At 41.1% G+C, this 23,259-nt stretch overlaps 1 protein-coding gene across 1 annotated transcript in view; it reads left to right on the top strand.

Annotated features, from left to right (window-relative positions):
• Nucleotides 1-23,259, top strand: part of LOC129187464 (FERM, ARHGEF and pleckstrin domain-containing protein 1-like) — a 75,422-nt gene that overhangs the window by 50,759 nt on the left and 1,404 nt on the right. Inside the window, exons 8-25 of the mRNA XM_054786810.1 lie at nucleotides 829-976; nucleotides 1,072-1,167; nucleotides 1,231-1,394; nucleotides 1,479-1,547; nucleotides 1,642-1,717; nucleotides 3,452-3,641; nucleotides 10,241-10,428; nucleotides 11,539-11,628; nucleotides 14,192-14,325; nucleotides 15,728-15,809; nucleotides 15,886-16,123; nucleotides 16,312-16,442; nucleotides 16,541-16,609; nucleotides 18,169-18,258; nucleotides 18,521-18,603; nucleotides 18,683-18,795; nucleotides 20,106-20,269; nucleotides 22,964-23,071. Coding sequence (XP_054642785.1) covers nucleotides 829-976; nucleotides 1,072-1,167; nucleotides 1,231-1,394; nucleotides 1,479-1,547; nucleotides 1,642-1,717; nucleotides 3,452-3,641; nucleotides 10,241-10,428; nucleotides 11,539-11,628; nucleotides 14,192-14,325; nucleotides 15,728-15,809; nucleotides 15,886-16,123; nucleotides 16,312-16,442; nucleotides 16,541-16,609; nucleotides 18,169-18,258; nucleotides 18,521-18,603; nucleotides 18,683-18,795; nucleotides 20,106-20,269; nucleotides 22,964-23,071 — 2,233 coding nt within the window. The remainder of the gene's footprint in view (nucleotides 1-828; nucleotides 977-1,071; nucleotides 1,168-1,230; nucleotides 1,395-1,478; nucleotides 1,548-1,641; nucleotides 1,718-3,451; nucleotides 3,642-10,240; nucleotides 10,429-11,538; nucleotides 11,629-14,191; nucleotides 14,326-15,727; nucleotides 15,810-15,885; nucleotides 16,124-16,311; nucleotides 16,443-16,540; nucleotides 16,610-18,168; nucleotides 18,259-18,520; nucleotides 18,604-18,682; nucleotides 18,796-20,105; nucleotides 20,270-22,963; nucleotides 23,072-23,259) is intronic.

Genomic DNA, 23,259 nt, shown 5'->3' with positions numbered 1-23,259 from the left:
TTATGACCACACAAAAAGGGCACAATTTTGGACCAATTTTTTTGTCGAACTGAATCATACTAAAATGTTGGTGAAAACACTCATCAAATCAGATTTTTTTTCAACTTATGCTGAAAACTTAATTGAATACAAATTCATAAGCAAAATGTGTGTGTTTTGGGGAAAAAAGTGAGTTTGTTAAAATACCGTGTTTTGAAATTCAGTTTATAAAAATTCAGTACAGTTGTCCGTCACAATATCGCGGTTCGATATCGCTCCCATTCTTCACACTTTTTTTCAGAAATGAATCAGTGATGGCTGTTTCGTGGTTTCGACTATGGTCTATTATTAGTCAAAACATACTGAAATACACGCGATATGTTGTATTGTGGTCACTAGGCGGCAGTGATGACACAAAACCTTGAGACATTAGCTTACATGACATTACCTTGACACTGCATGAAGTCAGCCATGGCATGTCCCACGTGACAGAGTGAAAAAAGGTTCTCCTCCCATCCCGTGTGGAATTGGCAAGTTTTTGGCTGCTTTAGTTTTTTAAGAAGTACTGTATATTTGAGGCTAACTGGTTAGCTTGTTAGCTTGCTAGCTAGTGGCTGTCCCAAGTCCCTGCAGCATAAGAGTTGCAATGTGTTGAAAACAATGAAAAATAGGAGTGTAAAGGTGACTATAGGGGTGTTATTTAAGCCTCTACAAGGCTGATTGGCTCGCTCAGCCTTCATTTCTTGCAAGTGTAAGTGTGAATTTTGAACCATCAATTGTTTTGCACTGATTTTTTTCTAAACTGAAGGTGATTTAACTTATTTCCTGTTGCCGTTGTATCTCGTTAAGAGGACAAACACCAGCAGAGTCCGACTTCCAGTTGCTGGAGGTGGCACGCCGGCTGGAGATGTACGGGATTCGTCTCCACCCAGCCAAAGACCGTGAAGGGTCCCGTCTCAGCCTCGCTGTAGCACACACGGGTGTCCTGGTTTTTCAGGTGCCTTGCACTCAAATGTTCAGAGGCCAACTTCAGAGAAAAGGACGCGTGTGTGAATTCCATTTTTGTTTTGTTTTTGTCCCCAATCTCCGCAGGGACACACGAAGATAAACTCCTTCAACTGGTCTAAAGTACGGAAACTGAGCTTCAAGAGGAAACGGTTCCTGATTAAGCTGAGGCCTGACGTAAATGTAAGTTGTATTGTTGTGTGTTGAAGAGCCAACACTGCATAGTCTTTACTGTGTGTTGTCCAGAGTTCTTATCAAGACACACTGGAGTTCCTGATGGCCAGCAGGGACTGTTGTAAAGTCTTCTGGAAGATCTGCGTTGAATACCACGCCTTCTTCCGCCTCTTTGAGGAACCCAAACCCAAGCCCAAGCCTGTGTTGTTCACACGCGGCTCCTCTTTCAGATTCAGGTAAAGAATGCTCAAATTACCCGAGATGGGAAATTGCGGCCACCGCCGAACCGCCACCCACAGCGCTTCTGTTTGTCTCTCCAGCGGTCGCACGCAGAAGCAGGTGATTGATTTTGTGAGGGAGTCGGAGTTTAAAAAGCTCCCGTTTGAAAGGTAACACAAAAAAATAATCAGTCGAGTTTGGCATTTTAGATGTGACAAGCGAACTCGTGATTTAAGACTGACCTGCGACATCCTGTCTGCACAGGAAACACAGTCGAGTGCAACACAACAACCGCCTGTCGCCTTTGCCTTCTCCACGCTACCACCAAGTGCCAACAGAAGTGAGTGTATCAGTGTGTCACTTTTTTACAGCTGGTATTTAACAATAGCGACTTGGGTTTTGTTATCTAAATGGCACCACTGAACAAACAAATTACAGTTGTTGTTTTCTCATGTTTTCCAAAATGTTCCACGAAACCCGAGGCAATGTTTTACCCAGAGGAAATCATGTAAATTCAATTATTATAAAAAATTAATTTAATGTTTAATTTCATATTTTATTACGGATTTAATAATTAATTTAATATTCAATTGAATAGAATCATTATAGTTTTACATGCAGAAGACAATGTGAAATCCTTTTAAATGACGAATGGATGGAATTTATTGTTGATGCGGATTTGCCGTACATCCTGGTGAGATGGAATTCAATAGTGTTTCTCACCTTCTTTATCAAATTGCTGCCTCTGGCAACTTTCTCGGGCCCCATGGCAGGTTATTTAGCAGTTGCAGTGAGTGAGACAGCGAGTCAGCAACGCATAGGGTGCTTTGTTTGGGCACTCAATTCCACGCAACGATACAGTACAGGGCAAACGGACTCGTTTGTTACATGCAATGTTGTACGATAACCGAGACGGTGTATGAAAACTGTGGCAATATTTGCTGAAAAATGACCCATACAAAAACTGGGGCTTAATTTTGGTGAAAATGTGCAGCAAAAATGGAATCCTAGGAAAACAGGAGCAAAATTTTGGCCATTTTTTTGGCAAGAACTGAATGAGATGAAAGTCGGTGCAAATTTTCGGTGATAATTTTTGGCAAAACCCAAGTCATACAAAACTGGGACAAAATTTTTCTGAATCATACATACAAAACCCGGGGAGGTTTTGTTAATGTTCAATCCAAAACGAAATCATAGGAAAACTGGGGCAAAAAACTGCTTTTGGTAAAAATTGTCGAATACCAAATCATAGAGGAACCGAGGCAAAATTTTTGTGAAAATGTTTGTCAAAAAGAATCACACAAAAACCATGACAAAATTTCTACAAAAATCAAAACTTAAATCATAGGAAAACAGTGGCAAAATTTTTGGCAAAAATTGTTGCCAAAAAAGCAACATACATAATTTGGAGCTAAATTTTGCCAAAAGCTTTTGCCAGAAGGTAAACATACAACAACTGTGGCAACATTTTGGTGAAAATGTTTGTCAAACTGAATCATACAAAAACCAGGGCAGACTTTGGGTGAACATTTTCATCAAAAACGGAATCATAGGAAAACTGGGCCAAAATTTTGGCAAAAATTGTTGTTGAAAATCAAATCATACAAAACTACGGCAACATTTTTCATCAAAAATAGAATCTGAGGAAAACTGTAAAATTTTGTCACATTTTTTTTCTCAAACAAAATCATGAAAATAACAGCTAACATCTGCAAAGATATAAGCTAGGCTATAGTCATGTGGCCAAATGACTCCATATTAATAAAACATTAATAAGTGAACTATGTATCGATATCTAAAAATCATGTGGTGTCCAGTCATCACTATTGTTATCACTGCCATGTATTTCGGTGACTGCAAGGTTTTATTTGATATTTTTTAAAATTTGACTCCTTTGTCAGGTTTTTCAGCAGTTTTGGAGAATGTTTCATATCACACCTCAAAATTCCAACCTTATTACAAAAAAAGTTGCCCTATGCCTTTACGTTGCTGCAGGTACTGACTACTTGAAGAATGAAATGAAAAGACCAGCTTTTCGTATCAATAATTCAAGTCTTTCAAATCTTTACTTTAGAGTGGCGCCCTCGGGGACAGACTTGATTCGGCTTCGCAGCGCCATTGGAAGGAGTCGGCGCTGGTGAGTTCACAGGAAACCTCCGAAGCCCCGGCGAGCCCCGCTCACCAGAAGAAGCCCCGCCAAGACAGATCGCCGTCCAGAAAGGAGGAGACGAGAGACTCGACACGGCCGGAACATCTGGCAACAGGTTCATCTTCTTGGGCTGCTAAAGACTGCGGCTATAAAGATAGCAATTACAGCGCAGGTTGGACTCAGAGTTCCGTGGAGCGGGGTGTGTTTCTGGATGGGTCGTACACAGGAAGCTTAAATGGCCCTGGGGTGTTTCCGAGTATGGGGCAGAACCCTTCTCAGTCGATTCATGAGTTGGACGCTTCAGCCAAGCAGTCCCCGCACAGGTCACATAGTCGAGAGAAGCACAGGAGCAGCCCGGTTGTGGTCCAGCATGTAGTGGGCTCGCAATGTCGCCCTGTAAGTCCTGTGATGGACACCGTCCATCCTGCAGGCTCCCTTAGCCACGCTGAGCAGAACGGCTTTGACGGCACTTCCCCGCCCACACCTGGCCGCTCTCATCGTTCACGTAAGCACCACAAATCCAAACACCGCGCTCATGCCGAGGCAAACCAGGCCACGTCCTGGCCCAGGCAAGAATCCCAACCTGTCCTGTCGCGTGCGGAGCGAATGGCTGCTCTTGAGCGCCGCATGCTGGCGAACGGGCTCTCGGCTCCAGGCAGACCCAAAGCTCGCCCTGGGAACCAACACCCGGGTCAGGCTGGGGTTGCACATGTTGGGGCAGTTCAGATGAATGACGGCGGTGCCATGAGTGGCTCCGAGTCCAGTGAGTCAGAGCTGGAGGCCAATCGGGGGAACGACAGCAGCCCGCCTAGGTCTGGGAATCCGGCGGAGGCAGCTTCGCACTTACCGAGGAACAAGTTCTCCTTTGGTAGCCTCCAGCTGGACGAGGAGGCGGACGAGGACGGATGCCACACCTTCAGCGATGACGAGAGTGCTCAGATACTCGGTTAGTCTGAGAGAGTAAATATCGTACCTGGAAGAGGGTTGAAAGACGGTAAGACGGTGGAACCTCCAAAGTTGAATTCCAACGAGGTTGGGGAAAACACACCACATGAGTCTCAGAGGTTGCGTCACCGTCTTGAGTAACGCCATGTGAGACGTTAAGATGTTGCACAAGACTTCAGCTCAAAGAGGAAGTGGCTGATGATGACCACCGAACCAAAAATCTGACTTGATTTGACGTTGGAAAGTGTGGTCTTGGCTGCTCGGTGCAAAAACCAAGAGAAGAGTAATGAAACGTAGACTGCAAAAATCGTTCTCAGAGTCGGTGACGAGACGACAGAAAAAGTGCCATATTTAAACATTTTGTTTGTCGTGAAAAAATCGTGACCAATAGTCAGCAAAAAATAACCTGTCAATATCAACAAGTAAGACCAGGTTAGTTTTAATAAATTCATGAATAAGAATACACTTAAATAATGCGGCAATGACACGATTTGAAAAGCTGCACATTTTCATGTGGCACAAACGTCAATCAAGTGCACAGTCTGGACTAATACAATAACTGGCCTCATTGAGCACATCTCCCGTCGCTTTTTAGTTAGCTGCAGGTACGCTGGCTGCGTGTTGCTCTGAGTGATTCTTCCTGAGTTGGGAGATTAGAGGTATTAAAGGAAGACGCCTTACTCCCCCCAATAATAATAATCATAATAAAGCCGTCTTTTGCCATATCACAGTTCCAATTTTGAGGCCTCATTCCATCATGTTTTCTTCAAAATATACTATATTCAAATTATATTTATTTTTCTGTGCTCTAACTACAAAAATATTCCTTTTCTAAATAAATGAAATTCACTTATCACGGTCTGGTCTGTAACCAATTAACCATGATAAACGAAGGATTGCTCTATTTTCACAATAATAATAATACCACACCCCTGACATACAGAGCTAGCAAGCTTGTTGCTGTGTGGAGCACGATGTCATCACTTGTGTGGTGATATCATTATTGGCAGAAAAAAAAAATACTGATATGAACCGATATCCCATTTTTATGCCGGTCGACGTATTTTGTCGGACATCCCTGCTCAATGCATTAGTTAATTGACTTATTTATTTATCCATCCATCCATTTCTCTATACCGCTTCTTCTCTTTAGGGTCGCGGGGGTATGCTGGAGCCTATCCTAGCTGACTTTGGGCGACAGGCGGGGTACACCCTGGGCTGGTCGCCAGCCAATCACAGGGCACATATAGACAAACAACCATTCACACTCACATTCATACCTATGGGCAATTTAGAGTCGCCAATTAACCTCACCTACATGTTTTTGGGAATGTGGGAGGAAGCCGAAGTTTATTTATTTATTTGATTAATAGAGAATAAAATCAATAAAAAAACAAAAACAGCTCTGCTTCACCCTACTCCAGCTCCACAACACCCGAAGAGACAGAAAACCACACAAAACAACCAAAAAGTGAAGACACACAAATACACACAATACACACAACAACAATAATAATGACAATCACAACAACAATAACAAATAATAAACTATGATAAAAATAAGTCATTAAATTTTTAAATCATACAATTCCACTTACATAAGGATGTAAACTATTTCTAACTATTTAATAGTTAAAATAAATTCACAGTGGTTCCCATATTGCTAAATACTCATCACTATCGTCCAATCTAAACGCAGTTCTCTCTAATGATATCATCTCCATAGCAGGGGCACACCAGTCATGATAGGTTGCATTAAGGCATTCTCGATCAAATATATTTTGATAATTTATTCATCTCCAAGATTCTTTCAATCCCCATTATCGGCGCATGCGAAAGATCGTTCCCTACTTTGGAGGTTCCACTGTAGTCGTTCTACTGAGTTGAGCATGTTTGTGCGTCACTGGGAGATCATGCCCGTTGCAGCACTGAATGAAGGATGCTGGGGACCAGGTGTCCCTGCAGGCAAAAAAAAAAAAAAAAAAGTGCCATGTTAAGATTTCAAGTTTGATTTGCTTGTGATTGAAAGTACCGGAGAGACCTGGAGTTTTTCTGCACTTTCTATCCTCACAGGTTGCAGCAATATTTGACGTGTTGAATGCACAGTTTTTATTATTATCTAATATGCCTTATGACTTGAACAAACATATTTGGTTGCAAGCGAGCCTTGGCCTCACAAGCCACTGGCTGTGTGATGTGTTGTTTGTCAGTGTAGGGTAGTACACTCTGTGACGAATCATGGATACAATGAATTGCAAACCCCAAAAGTTGGCAGCTCTGGGTTTAAGCCCTAAATATGCCTCACACACTTGTTAAACACACTTAAACACAATGATAAGAAGGAGTGGAAGTCACGGTGTAGCCTTTAGCCTGGTCATCAGGCTAGCGCTAGAGACTAGCAGGCTCGAGAAGCCGCATCAACACTGCTTGCCTGTTGTCATTCCAGTAAGGACTTACCATCATATACAGTATTAACTTGTTTTTACCACACTGGATTGTTTTATGTAAGTTTCACTGCAAGCAACTATGGTGCGTTCAAGGACCACTGAACAAAGGGAAATGTCAACACTTGACGTGAAAACATTATCAACAAAGTATAAAGCGATACACATGTAGAAATTATGGGCTTTTTTTTTCACAGTGGTATGTGTATGCTGTACATTTAACCTGTATTATCACATATTTATAAATCAAATGACAAAAAGGGCCTATTTTTGAGGGAAAAAAATATTTTTTGGGCCAAAAATCCACATTTGCATGCTGAATTGCAAATGTGTGGGGATCCATTGTATCATTAATAATTACACCAAAGTATACTAGCAGCTCCACCGTTCACAATGCACTTTGTTTCCATCATTCTGCAAAAAAACACCAAAAAAAAGTACCGCACATTTTTGTTTTTGCACGTGTGTCTGCATGTTCTCTTGTGTTACCTGTTTCAAAATGGCATGCACCTGTTCTTTCTTTTTGTTTTCCTTGTTCTTGTTCTTTTTGTCTGTTTGCATGAAACATTTGTGTATCTTATGTTGTTTTTTTCCCCTCCCCCGCACACTACGGCTGCATGTAAACGACGGGACTTTTTTCTGAGTGGTAACCCGGCAAGCGTGTTTCCATCTTTGCAGTGGTCCAGCTAACAGTTCATTCTTTTAAAATGATTTTTTACTAATCCATTTTGTATTTAAATATTTTTAGTAATTTTACATTTAACATAATTTAAACAATGTTTTCATAAAAAAAATGTTATGGATTTAATTACATAATTTATATTTTTATTTATTTTCTCATTTTTCATCCATTAATTAATTATTAATTGTGGCTCATTTGTTAGTCGACCACTGCAGTTTTAGGAAACCCTTTCTCATGCACGTTTTTCCCCCCCACACTCCTGTCATGATTGACATATAAAGTGTGCGTCATACATCATCAAATATTTGCCAGGTTTGTGGGACTTTCTTCACATTGTGCTGTCCTTCCTACTTTTTGCATGTACTTTAACGTAAGTATCTGTCATTTTGACACGTTGGTAGCTGTGCGTTGTGACGCTGCATGAATTCACTTCTTTCTTCACCCTTCTGTTTCTCCGCTGCTTTTCTTGCATGACTCTTCATGTTCTTTTGTTGCACAAGAGTCAATAAAAACGACTTTAATGATATCCCACAACTGTCTGTTTGCATCACCCCCCCCGCCCCCTTCCGCTCCCCCATCCTCGCTGTAGTTTTGTCATGTCGGTGCCTGGGTGAATGACCTGAGGGCGTCATTAACACGTATTAGTGGTAATCTTTTGTAGATTTGTCCTGGTTTGTGTTTACAGTGTTTACAGTAAACCCCAAATCACAGTTGAGTCATTTGTCTCACTATTAATGTGTTGCACATCACAACCACGCTGGGAGTGCATGTATTTAGTAAGATTCACTCACTAAACCAGCACAAAACACTGGGGAACCTCGGGTTTTGTACGTAGGAATTGTTTTTTGACAGATTAAATATTGCTAAAAAATAATGTAACAAACTAGTCGAGTCACCAAACAAAGCATCCACACGTTGGTGACTCGGTCTTTATAAAAAAATTTCTAGTGATTTAGTGATTCTTTCATAGTTGGGACACGATAGACGGATTTTGGCCAGGGATTCCTTTAATCATCTTTATTAGGTGTGTGCGTATTAGGTATGTGGTTTATTAGTTCACAGAACTCACACAGAACCGTGAACAACTCAGTTTCTGTCTCCTTTCTTCCTCCTAACAAGCACAGTGTGCCGATGGCTGATGAGGCATTCAGGCGCACTGCGTATTTCTGCTTAAAGTGATGTTAAATTTCCATTTTTTCAATCATTTTAAATATTTTAATTAAATACTATTAACTACTAACTAAATACTATAATAATTTTAAATACTATTTATTAGGAATAATGCATACTAATGGACATCTGCAACAAGTACGGACGTAAACATGCCATATTATAGCACAACCGCTAGTTTCCGTTCATTCATTGAGAACCTGATTTTTTTTTTTTATCTGTACAAACCACTGTATGAGTTTCTGGCACCAGCATCGTTAAAGCACAAAAAACCGACCTGCCAACCTGCACATACAATCCAAACGACATCTGCATAGATACATCTGTAACGAAAAATCAAACTAAGTATATCTCCACAGGTCAGGACAGAGACAACCAATTTCCACATGGAGCTACATGGTCATACATCATCATCATCTTTGAGATTTATATTTGCAGTCTTGACATATGCAACAAATGGTGTCCAAATTCCTGTGTTATGTTCCTCAATATGTACGTTATCCTTTCAAGTGGAAGACTTGACAACATCTGTCATAACACACTCACAAGACCTTTCACTTGGAACAAAATGCACACTGTTTTATCTGTGCACATACACACATACCACACTTCCTGTCTTATGATGAGGGATGTTGTTGCATATCTAGCCTGATGAAGCCTAACACCTGTTGGGGTGGGGATAAAACCTTATAGAAGGAAGAGAAACATTCCTCAGGAGGAGAATCCTTTGGCTTCACGAGGCTTTGATTCGTGACTGCTCATATTCTCCCCAGCGCTGGCATTGCAAATGTTTGAATGAAATTGCAAACTGTCCTTGAGACTCCTTGAACCATTTCACAGCTGTTAGAATAAAAGAATCCGGGTGGGCTTTTACCTTGTACAAGGGCAGGTCCGAACAGATGCGTGGGGGAATTCCGCCCACAATGAAGACTGCTCACGTTAAAAAGTTAGCACCTGCTAGGCAAGCCGCGTAAACATTGCAAACGGTCCCTTAAAATATAAGATATTTGAGTTGAAGTATTCCTGCAATTCGAGTACCCGCCTGTCATCAGCGGTGAGGATGGGTCCTGCAGCCAAACCAGTTGAGAACCACTGGTGTAGAACTGCATGGCATCATGTAGCTAATAGTAATCAAATATTAGACATGCAACAGCATCATTTGAGCTCATGTATTGCAGCTGTAGAACTGTTCCTAATGTTGTGTCCTGTGAGTGTAGTGTTGTCTGGACTACAGAGTGAGTCACCGCTTATGTTTCAAAGCTAAAAAGCGGATGCCTCAGCCAACGTCTTCCTCTTCGGTGAGGAAAACAGATAGCTTTCTGTCAATATCTGTCTCTCTGTCTTTTCCATAAGCCATATTGAATTACTGCTCAAATGCAATTTCATTAAGGGAGTGAGCGGATGGCAGCCACAACAAATCATTTGACTGGGCTTGTCATTCTTGCTGAGTTTTCACTCGTGCCTCTCCAATAGGACCGCTGACAAACAGTCCCTACCTGTCGACGTCGCCCGGCCACTCAAATGGGCTGCTTAACGGCCGGGCGTCCCTGGAGGTGGGGAGCCACAGTCCCGACGTCCGACAGCCGTCACCGCTCACCAGCCCGCTCCTCAACGACGCCTGCAGCATTCGCACCGATGACGAAGACGAGGTTCGCAGGAAGGTTTGTGCTTTGAATGAAGTCTTTGTTGCCTTTTTGCTGCTGTGAACGTTACCTGTCGGAAATACTACTCTCGACACATATTACACCTACATAATGAACTCTCTTCCTATATACACAAAAAGCTTATTTCTGTCAACTATTGTTGCCAAATCTGTCTAAATCTGCGTCAGTGTGCCCTTCTCTTTTGCCGAGATAATCCATTCACCTCACAGGTGTGCCTTAGGGTGGCTACAATAAAAGGCCCCTCCAAAACTTGCAGTTTTACTATCAGAAAACCAATCAGTACCTCGTGTGAACACCATTTGCCTTCTAACGTAGTTAATTATTCCCTATAGTAGTAGTAGTTGCCCTATGGGTTTTTACTTTCTGGTACATGTTGTGCTGTCATTTTTATGTTCACACTGTGATTGTAGTTAGTGTTCTGTCTAGAGGCCTCCCCCTGTTCATTTCATCGTGTGACAAGCTCACTGCCATAAGTTTGAGACTCCTGATGTACAATATTTCATATAGGCTGGCCACAATAAAAGGGCATTAAAAAATGTGCAGTTTTACCCTATTGGGGGGCATAAAACCAGTCAGTATCTGGTGTGACCACCATTTGCCTTCAGCGCTAACGTACATTATCATTCCCTGTAGTAGTAGTAGTAGTAGTAGTAGTAGTAGTTTCCCTGTGTGTTTACTTACTTTACTTAATCGTTGTTCAGTCATTTTCATGTTCACATTATAGTGTTCCATCTAGTGACCCCCCCCCCCAAACTTGTTCATTTCACTGTGTGACAATCTCACTCACAAGTTTGAGACGCCTGATGTACAATATTCCATATAGGCTGGCCACAATAAAAGGCCACACCAAAAAGTATCTGGCATGGCCACCATTAGCGACACATCTCCTTGTAGTAGTAGTTGCCCTGTGTGTGTTTACTTACCTGTTACATGTTGTGTTGTGATTGTAGGTAGTGTTGTGTCCAGTGACACCCCCCCCCCCTTTTTTTGAGACCCCTGATGTAAAATATTTCAAAGAGGTGTGAGGTTTGTCCAAAGACTTTTGTCCATCCCCGTAGTGTTGTTCAATTATTCTCTGCTGTTTTTTTTTTTTTTTTGCCTTTACAGAGGTTCCCCACAGACAGAGCCTACTTTATCGCCAAGGAGTTGCTGACCACAGAGAGGACATACGTCAAAGACCTGGAGGCGGTGACCGTGGTAAGACGAGGCCGAGTGCCAACACCTCGCTGTCCTCTGGGGGACGGAGGGAGAAAGTATTGATTATTTGGGTTAGCCAGCAGAACACGGAGGCAGGCTGTGACATGGCTTATTTCAGCAGATGATATTTTTGTATCCGTTCTCCACACTCGGAACGGAATCGTATCCAGTCTGCTAGAGGCCGCGGATGCGTGACTGTTTGTGTTTAAAGAGATAGAGGTGGATTTACAGAAGCTTTGCATGTCTGTCTCTCGCTTTATGAAGATTCCACACACCGACTTACTTACTCGGACTACTTTGTCATGCGCAATATTCTATGAAAACCGATTCGGCAATTTTTTGGCCGAAACCGAATCATATGAAAACTGGGGGGTTCCAAAACTGAGTTTTGACAGTATCACGAGATTTGGTGTTGGGTGTGTGATCCAAGATGGCTGAATAAACAAGCAATGCTGGGAATAGCCCGTTTTTTTTCCATTAAATTTTTGCAGAGTATGGAAAACCTTTTTATGACCTTCTAAATAAAGTTTTTAACGTTATTAGAGCCCTCCAGACATTAAATAACACCCCTATAGTCATCTTTACACTCGTACTACCCAATATAGTAGACATAATAAGAGAAAATAAGACATAAATAAGACTCGTGCTGGTGTGTTTTGCTGTAATTGTGTTCCGGTCCTAGGCGACAGGAAGTGACATTGAGGGTTCAGAGTTGAGTTTTAGCTTGGTGTGCGTTACGACCACAACAGTAGCCAGTCTTAGGGATTATTGTGCCTGTTATGAGGTCATTCAAACCTGCAATAACAGAATGTTGCTCCAGCGATCAAGTCTGGTGCTTGTGTGTCTCATTGAACATTACATTACCGACACCTAGTGACCAGTGTGGAATACTACACATTGCATCTTCTTAATGCCTTATATTTGTATTTTACTTCATTTAGACATTGTATGCTTGAAAATGCTTCATTTAGGCAAAAAATATGTAAAATGTGCTGAAATATGCATTAAAAAAAATCGGGCGTAGTCAACCACGAAACAGCAGGATTTATTAATATATTTCTGAAAAAAATGTGATATGGTGAAGCCGCGAAACTTAAAGTGCTAAGTGGGGAGGGACGACAGTGTCGTATGACAACGGTGTACAAAAAGCGAGGCAACATTTTTGTCAAAAAAACAATCTTACAAAAACCGGGGTGTTGAAAAAGTAAGGTTTAATAAACATGAAGTTAAACATTGGATTGATAGTCATGAGACTGTCCAGGTGTATCCAATGATGTGGCCTGTAGTGTACTATATTTTGTAAGTGTGCTGTAGTTCTCTGAAGCATGCGTTATTCTCTTCTCCCCTGATGCTTTTATCATCTTATCTTTCAGCAAACACTCTTATCTCATAAATATATGGGTTAGCTTATGTCCCATCTTTTTTCTTTTTTTTTCTTGATACAGTATGCGCACCATCTCTCTAAATCCTTACTGCTCACTCCTTCTCAACTGATCTGCTGGTGCCGTGCTTTCCTTTTCCCAGCTAGTCGCCTTTTAACGGAAAACTGGACTTTTTTGGAATTTCGCCCATCATCCACAATCCTTGTGTGAAACATGAAACCGTATTTCTATTCCTTTTCTGTGCGTTGGAACGAGAGAAAACGAGTTAGCATGAGCCAGCTAGCATTGCACGTCATGGGAGGTACCTATTTCGAATGAATATGAAGCCCTCTAAAAAAAACCTCTAACAAGGTTTATTGTTTTTAGTCATGCTTTGATCATGCATTAACAGGTACATTGATGATAACATGTAATCATACAGTATCTTGCCATATTTTGATGACTTAAAACATTACCGAAACTTCCTAGGCGCATTGGTTTGACATAGCCCTTAGGAGCTAATGCTACTCCCGTCAACAACAACAGCATAGAAACAGCGACGAGACTTACAGTATCCGCTCTCATTGGGATGGCTGTGTCTTCCAGCACAAGACTTGCGCTTCAGTCGTCAAGTAAAAAATGCTGACAGCAAACAAGCATCTTGTTGAATCTTTGTAGCGAAATTGAGAGCCAGTAGTATCCACTCTTCCGTCTGTCCCGTTGCAGTGGCTTGAGGCGTTGTGAGTGACGTTGAGACTAGCAGCGAGCGAGGCGTCGTGTTGCTGTGCCAGTTTAATATAGTTTTTCATGTTAGCTGCTACAATATCGCTGTCGCTTCGTTAACATACAGGTCAGTTATGTAAATGGAACACTGTTGGTGTTTTTTTCAGGGTTTTTTGTTAGGGCTTTAAAATAGGTACCTCCCATGACGTGCATTGTTAGCTGGCTCATGCTAACTCACTTTCTCTCGTTAGGAAACACAGAAAAGGGAAAGAAATATGTGTTCATATTTCACATAAGGATTGTGAATGATGGGCAAAACTCCCAAAAAGTGCAGTTTTCCTTTAATAAAGATATTTTGTGTCTTGTGTGCACAGCGCTGCACAAAATGAGTCTGTGTGTTCAGATATGAGCATAAAGTGTGAAGATTTAATTTAAAGTTGATAATTTCCTAACTGTGGGTTTGTTTTTGGGTATTTCAGTCTTTCCAGAATGCCGTCGGTCAGGACGAGGCCGCTCCGGACTCTCTGAAGAACACCATTTTCTCCACGTTTGAGCCACTGCATAAATTCCACATTGGTTTTCTCAGGGAGGTGGAGCAGAGGCTGGCTTTATGGTGAGCGCACACACACCCAGACAGGTTTCAAAACACACGCACCCATCTTTTCACTTTTGTTTTAGCGAACCCAGTGCCTTCGGATGACCTCGGGATCTGTCTCCATGGTAACTGTCACGCTGCGCGAAGGCAGCTGTCTGATCTCTTTAATGATGTTTTGCTTTTCCCAAAACACGCGGCCCCAACAGCCGTGTAAGTTAAGTCAGTGTGGCTGTCAGAACCGCACGTTCCACTTTCTTTTTATCTCCAAGTTCATGTTGGCTTCTTCTGCTCCGATTTATGAACCCGCTGACATGCAGCACACTTGAAATGGCCCCGCAAAGTAACTCATCATAGGGTTTATATGGGCCGGCAGCTGGCCAGTGCTCGCTATTCATGAACATAATATGGATTCGTTCCAGAAGGTCCGAGGAAAACTGAAATGTGTGAAAACCGAGGACTTGTTTTTCCATAAGAAATAACGGAAATCTAATTAACCTGCTCCAGACACCCCAAAACATTAACTTGGTGTGCTTGGTGAGTTCTTTCTTGAATTCAATGGTGTTTGTCACCTTCTTTATCGAAGTGCTGGCACTCGCAACTTTGTTTGGTGTCATGGTGGGTTATTTAGCAGCCGTCCTCAATTTAAAAAAAACGCTTTTTTGGGGGGGTCTCGATTCCACAGAGCGACACAGTACAGGCCAAACGGACTCGTCGTTCCGTGCAATATCGGATGACAGTACATGGCACGAGACAATGTACAAAAAACAAGGTGAAATTTTGGTGGGAATTGTCATCAAAAACTGAATCATATGACAACTGGCGCATTCCGAAAACCGAGGTTTGAGTGTAATTAGTACTGCTATTTGATATTTATATAAATATTTGTATTTTTATTATAGCAAATTTTAAGGCATAGTAAAAACAAAGACGAAATTACCAACAAATAATGAATAAATAAATTATTATACATCTTGACTATAATTTTAATTTTATTAATATTTTAGTACATTTTACAGCATAGAAAAAATGAGGTAAAAATGACAAAATAACAATAAAACTACTGTTACTGGACCCTATTTAAATGCGGTAAAGGGAGGGTTTATTTGGCGCTATTGCGCTCAAAGGCGACACCTTGACTATAGTTTTTATTTTTGTTTGTATAAATTTTGCAGCATAGTCAAAACGAAGAAAAAATGAGTAACGATAAGGCTGCTGTTAGTGGACCCTATTTAAATACCGTAAGTGATGGTTTATTTGGCCTTATTGCGCTCAAAGGCGACACCTTGTGGTGGAGTTTGGTCTTTCACTTTTGGAGCACACTCCCCACATTCAACCACCGGTTGTTAAATTGGTAAATTGGCATCAAAGGCTTTTGAGGAAGCTTTGTCACTGACAAATTGCTGATGTTCATCTCTCGTAGGGAAGGGCGCTCCAACGCTCACATCAAAGGAGACTACCAGCGCATTGGGGATGTCCTGCTGAAGAACCTGCAAGACCTCAAGGTGTACCTTCCTCTTTCATTCAAACTTCTCCTCCCCAGCCTCGCTTGCTCATATAACCGTATAACCCTCTCCGCAGCCTCTGACGGCCAACTTGCACAAGCAGTGCGACGTCCTGATGGAGTTGGAGAAGGCGTGCAAGGCGTCCCGCAGGTTAGAGGCTCTCTGCAGGGACTTTGAGCTGCAGAAGGTTTGCTACGTGCCCCTCAACGTCTTCATCCTGAGGCCGCTACACCGTCTGGTGCACTACAAGCACATCCTAGAGCGTCTGTGCAAACACTACCCTGCCACGCACGTCGACTTCAGGGACTGCAGAGGTAACGTGCTCACTGGGGGAGGACTTGTAGCGCTTTGAGAATCAGATATCAGATATCCGATATCAGGATCATGTGAAAGATAGATTGATGCATAGGTAATCATACCTTGAGGAAGTCATTACATTAGCAGTCTACAGATTTAAATACGAGAGATTGTGATGATGATTGTCATCCTGGTGGGCTTGCAGCTGCCCTGGCCGATGTGTCTGAGGTGGTGGAGCAGCTCCAAGGGAGCGTCATGAAGATGGAGAACTTCCAGAAGCTGCTGGAGCTGAAGAAGGATTTGATTGGCGTCGACAATCTTGTTGTTCCCGGTCGGGTATGTTTGCTCGAATTCATTCCTTTTCTTTGATAGTGGAATTTTTTTTTCTTCTAAATTAATCAACTTTGTTTTGCTTTCGCTTTACTTTTTCCTAGGAGTTCATCAGGTTTGGTTGCCTTAGCAAACTGTCTGGAAAGGGTCTACAGCAACGAATGTTTTTCTTGGTAACGCCTCACTTTTTCCCCATTCAATCATGAGCTAACAGCTGCTTATGTGATTGTAACAGTGTTTAAAAATACTGAAATCCCAATGACCAATGCAAATGCCGATGTCATTATCGGCAGAAAAAGCCATACCGAAATGAACCGATATCTCATTTACATCCCTACTCATGAGCATCTCTCAACCGGCACACGCCACCACTCGACCCTTGAAACACGCTCATGTTTGAAGACTTTTCAAACAACGAACAAAAAGGTTACTTTCCCTGGTAATGAATTACGTTTCTAAAGAAGTAAATCATCAACTCTCCTACTATAACTACTATAACTAGTTACTTTTTGAAGTTGTTTGCTGGATTTCAAATACCAGTGTGTTCACTTTTAAAGTTGGATGCAAATTTTAGGCTTGCCACTTTTAATGTTGCGATATTTGGAAATTGACCATAATTTAGATAATGCGCTTTAAAAACAGTAGCAATGTTTTTGTAATAAATATATGTTAGATGGGGAATTGAAATTATTTATTCGTTTATTTCTTGAGAATAGAGTTCACATTTTTAAAACCATTTCAAACCCATATTTTAGCCAAGTATGTTACTTTTTTGTTTGTTGTTTTATTGTCTTGTTTATTTCATTATTTTGTGTTATGCGAGTTTATTTTATTGTTATTGTATTTTTTTTTCATTTTGTATGTATTCATTTCTTTATTGACTTAAAACATTTTTAAAACCCATATTTTCGCCAGGTATTCTTTGATTTTATTGTTTTTTTCATTATTTTGTGTTATTCTCTTGATAGTTGCCTTTTTTTTAAAATTTAATTTTACTCATTTGATTTTCTTTTTTTATATATGTTTTTATTTATTCATTTAATTTGATAATTGACTACACACTTTTTTTTTTAGTAAAATCCATATTTCAGCCAAGGATGTTACATTTATTTTTGTTTTGTTTTGTTTTATTGTATTGTTTATTTCGTTATTTTTTGTTATTGCCTTGAAAGCTGGCATTTTATTGTATTGTTTTTTTTTTAATTTATTAACATGGTATATGTATTTATTTATTTATTTTGAGAATGTACTCAATACATTTTTTAATTATAAAAAACCCATATTTTAGCCAGGTATGTTACTTGTTTTATTGTATTGTTTATTTCATTATTTTGTATTATTCTCTTGATTGTTGATATTTTCTATTTTATTTAATTTAAAAAATATGTTAATATTATACATCTTATTATTAGTAATATATTATTTTACATATAATATTTAAAATACAAAAATATTAAAATATTTTTTTTATGGATGTGTTTATTTGTATTATTTTAAAACTCGGTTTAAAAAGTCACCTTTTGTGTTTTTATGAATTGCATAATCTCATCTATTTTAATGTGACTATTTCTAGTAATGGCATAGTTAGTATTTGCACATGTAAAGTCATCTTAAATGTTCTTTATTTGTATTTAAGTTCTTTATAGTGTATAATATGTGATATTTTTACACCCGCCACCAGTTTACAGCATTAATATACATGTTTTTTCCTTCCTCCTTGACTTCTCTGCAGTTCAACGACGTTATTTTGTACAGCAGTCGAGGGATGACGGCCACCAATCAGTTCAAAGTTCACGGCCAGCTGCCACTCCATGGCATGACGGTAAGAGTTGCTGTTAGTTGGACTCAAATGACCGTCACCAGTCAGTCATTAGTGCAAATAAGCACCATCAAACATCACAATAGAGCACTCCTGTCAACATCTGGATTCAAGCCACACACACACACACACACACACACACACACACACGCATGCAGGATAAACACACGTTTAATCCTCCCTCCCACAATCTCTCCCCTTCTGTCTATTTTGGTCCTTGCTGTCCTACTTAGCGCCACCCTCTCATGTCTGTGTCTCCTTCTAGATCCGAGAGAGTGAAGATGAGTGGGGCGTTCCCCACGCCTTCACCCTGGTCAGCCAGCGGCAGTCGGTGGTGGTGGCGGCCAGGTAAGAACAGCCGTGGCCGGGCCACGCATGAAAACATGGCGACTTTCATGCATTTGCCTACGTGCATTTCTCCTTGCAGTTCTTTGTCAGAGATGGAGAAGTGGATGGAGGACTTGGAGATGGCGATAGAAACGGCCAAAACCAGCAACGGGCCTTCGTCTGATCTGCTGAGCTGCAGTCTGACGGACAACAGTAAGTTAGCCATAGCGAGCATGTGGGGCCTGGGCAGGTTTATTCCCTTGTAATGTACAGTTTGCATGTTGTGTACGTGAATGGACACACAAGTGCACGGTGCAACAAACACATTTTATTTATACATATTTTATTATTATTATTATTATTATTGTTACTGTTATTATTATTATTATTATTAGTAGTAGTAGTAGTATTATATTTATTATTATTGATTTTATTGTTATATTTTATGCTTATAAAATGTTTACAAATATTGTATTTACTATTTACAATTTTATTATTCAAATTATTTTGTGTTATATTTGATGAAATACTGATTATATATTATACAATATATATTTTACTTACACACTTATTTCCGTATTTTTAAAGTGATATTTTAAATCAAGATTAAATATGATTAAATGTCATTGATCGACCATGTGGGGAAATTAATGATCATTTTGTTAGATTTTTTTTTTTTTTTTAAGGGATGGGTGACTCTCTTTCTCTCTCTGAATGTTCTGAGCTCCTGTTTCCACGTCAGTGTCTTATTGAGCAGGATGATGCTGCCCCAAAAATGTAGCGGATGTCTGCGGGATGGATGTTGCTGAACTCCCCATAGCGGATGACCAGGGCCGCCCCTGGCCCAACTGGGGGGCCCTAAGCAGGATTTTATATGGGTTTTATTTGGAATATCGATGTTTACGTTTTGGTCAATTTCGATGTTGAACTTTAACTGCCAAAAACAAGCAACAAAAGTGGTTTTAGGACTATATTTGAGGGGAAAAAATATTCCGACCCAGATAGCAACATCATATTTACATTTTCAACTATTTTTTGGGAAGGACCCGTTAGTCTGGGGCCCTTGGGATTGTCCCAACTTCCCCCCTACGCACAGCACCCATTAGTACTTTGTCTCTTCTATCCAGCCTGAGGCAGATTTGTTGCTCTATGCTCACCTCCTTTTGCACATTTGCTGAAAATGCACCCCCTTGCGCACGTACAACGTTCTTCTTTTCGAGCTGGCTGGTGGCAGCCAAGTATTGCACTCCATTTTGGAACGAATCATCAATCAATTCCACATAAACGATGCAGGTTTTTTAATGTTTGCTGCTGATGCACACACAAACCAGACAGTGAGAACGTACCGTGGCCTTCAAGAGTCCAAAAGTACTCCATTAAAGCAGGTTTTTATCCATCGTCTTTCGTCAGCCACAAAGAAAACTGTAAAATAACCAACCATTGTCTGCTCGAGCTTCCTCCTTCCCAAATCTTCCCCTCGGCCTCCTCGTTGTCTCACAGTAACAACCTCCTGACTTTCCCAGAATTCCCCGGGGAGTGTGTAACGGAGGCGGAGTCCGAGGATGACATGGTGGCGTCCCGCAGCTCGCTGGAGAGGGCTGCCCCCCAGCGTGGTAACACCATGGTGCACGTGTGCTGGCACAGGAACACCAGCGTGTCCATGGTGGATTTTAACGTAGCTATGGAGGTACCGGACACACGTCAAGCTCTGAGCCGCACCCCCGCCCCGCCCTCTCGCTAACCTTCTGTGTTTGCTACGTGTTGGTTCACTGTGTGTGGGGTGGGGGTGGGGGTGTACAGTGGGAATAGTATCCTCACTTTCTTTAATTTCCTTTGTGTTGCTGTAACTACGTCCTCTTCACAGCCTTGCCTGGACGCTGTTGGCGCTTCTGTTGACCCTCGCACCGCACTGCATGCCTGTCCTTCACCTACTCAGTCTCTGTCTTTCTGTCCTCCCTTCCCTGTCTGTTTCTTTTTCTTCTTCCTCCCCACCCCTCCACGCTTCTGTGCGTTTTCCCCGCGCTAGAAGGCCCTAGTCCTGTCAGTGAGAATAAGGCGGGGCCGCGCAGTGGCCCGGGACCGGTGCCCCTGTGTGTTATCTGCTGGTACCGTGTGCAGAGCCTCTCCTTTAGTGAAGCCCGCAGGAGTCTAGAGGTAAAGGAGCCAGGCAGACAGCAGGGGACCCTGTGGGTTCATTGGACACAACATTAGGTACACCTACACAATAGAATGGTGTCCAATGCAAGAGCTGCACCACAAATGTGTCTACTAAGTTAATATAGTCTGTTTTGTAGTAGTAGTAATAGTAGTAGTAGTCGTAGACTACATGACACTGGCTGCCCCACTGCAAACAACTATAATAAAGATTATTACATGAATGCATCTATGACGGTGTCAATCTAAACCAGGGGTGCTCACACTTGCGAGCTACTTTTAAAATGACCACATCCCAAATACCTACCTCCCGCTATAAACATTGAAAATATATATATTTAGAAATATGAGTATTTATGCACGGATTTATCGCACATAAATATCAGAGGCGCACGCACTTCTTCAGCATGCAAGTAACAAGTTACAATCTCTGACTATAAAGCATACAACATACATATCAAATCTAACCGGTAAACGACTATATGAAATAATAATGATTAGTATTTCACATTCACAGTTTCAAGGTTTACAGGTAATCAAAGTAGTTAACATCGTTCAGTAATTCACAAGTCAGTTCAATATGGTAATAAAGATAATTAAACTGAGTACCAGTAATACCGTATGCGACGCAGTGTCCATTAGGCACACAGTGCGTGCATTAGCATTTGCTATCAAACATTACAAATGTACAAGAAATTAAAATGATTTTGAAAAAGACAATGCAACCGAAGTCAAGGCAACATATTGAAAAGGTTTCAGCAATGGCCACATGTTCCAATTCACCATGAAATAATACTTTAAGAAACAGAAGTGCAGAAAACACGCATTTCTATAGTGGAGTTCAAGACGCGCAGCAAAGCCATCAAACAACTCCCTTTTTTCTCCATAACTAGCCGCTATAAGTTATTTGTGATAGACATGGGCATCTTACTGCTGAGTTAGTTTATCCATAATCGGAATAATAAAGATGAACGTTGCATCTCTGTGTGTAGCTTGCGATGTCTGTTCACCTCTTCATCTTTGTCAATCGCTAATCGGGAGGGGAGCTTAATGTCAGCTGACTGACGTCATATGACATCTGCAAAGTGACGTTTACGCGATCGGCCCAAACTATCTTCGCGATCGACCTAAAGGGCACCCCTGATCTAAACCATGCATAATTTTTGATAGACTTCTTGTATTGGCTCGCATTTGATTGTGCAGGTGTACCTAATGAAGTGGCGCTTGGTAGGCTGGAGAAGCACATCAACACAGAACAAGTCAGTTCAGAGATTAAATTGCTACCATATGTTTTCTTAGTGTCAAGCTTATTCCTCCTGACACGAATATTTACATTCTATTCTATGTTTGTTTAAAGGGACTGTATGCAACTGGCTCAACATTACATTTTGTCAACCAAAAATATAACAACATCACCGGCTAGTATGTCATGTTATATGCTAGTATGTTATGTTATGCTATGTTAATATAGAACATATAGAACACCACCACAGGCTAGCATAGTATGTGCTGGTATGCTGTCTTGTGTTGCGCTTTGTGCTACTATGTTGTTTTGTGTTATGTTATGTGAACTGCTAGTATGTGCTGTAATGCTGTTTTATGTGCTGGTATGTTGTGTTGTGTTCTAATCCGTTATGTGCTGGTATGTTGTGTTATGCTCTATGTGCTAGTGCGGTATGTACTTGTATGTTGTATGCTGTATGTTGTGTGCTAGTAGGTTGTGTTATATGCTGTTATGTGCTCTTATGTTGTGTTATGTTGTATGCTAGTATGTTATAATATGTTATGTTACCAATAGTTGTTTAAAACAACAGATTGTACAAAAAATATTTTTCACAATTGCAAATTTGACTGCATAAAAATAACCGAATTAGAAGCGTTCATGGCTGTCGGTCACGGCTGTCTGGTGTTCACGTACATTAGGAGTTAAACTGTGCCATATCGCTATCATTAGCTGACAACAAACATAACTAATGCGAGTGCGTGTGTTACGTCGAGCATACTCTATGCACTGAAAGCAGGAAGAGGCGGCATATAATGCTTTCAGCACATTGTAATGTTGGCGCCCTCTAGGCAGCTGGGGAACACGTTGCATCCAGTCCCTTTAATGCAAAGAAAATAAAGACAGAGAAGGTACCCAAGAGAAATGATAGCAGCAATCGAAGCACATTTACCGTATGTTGTTTGTGGCGTCAGATTAGTATTTGACATTTGTTGTGTTTTGTAGAACCAGCTGTCGGGAAACTTACTGCGCAAGTTCAAGAACAGCAACGGCTGGCAGAAGCTGTGGGTGGTCTTCACCAACTTCAGTCTGTTTTTCTACAAGTCTCACCAGGTGATGACCGCCGCCACGCTCCTCCTGCTCGCTCCAAACAGCTTTTATTCTGATAAAACATAGGTATTTAGCTAAACACAGTTTAGACAGTCTCCATCCATGTGATGAGTAACATCAAACCCTCCTTTGTACTGAAGCCGACACACGAGACGAGCTCAACAAGTACAAGCTGTGTTACTTGTTGACAT

The sequence above is a fragment of the Dunckerocampus dactyliophorus genome, chromosome 9 (genome assembly GCF_027744805.1).
Source record: "Dunckerocampus dactyliophorus isolate RoL2022-P2 chromosome 9, RoL_Ddac_1.1, whole genome shotgun sequence".
Classification (NCBI taxonomy): Eukaryota; Metazoa; Chordata; class Actinopteri; order Syngnathiformes; family Syngnathidae; genus Dunckerocampus; species Dunckerocampus dactyliophorus.
The sequence above is the reverse complement of the archived record's forward strand: the minus strand, read 5'-3'. Positions and strand labels throughout refer to the sequence as shown.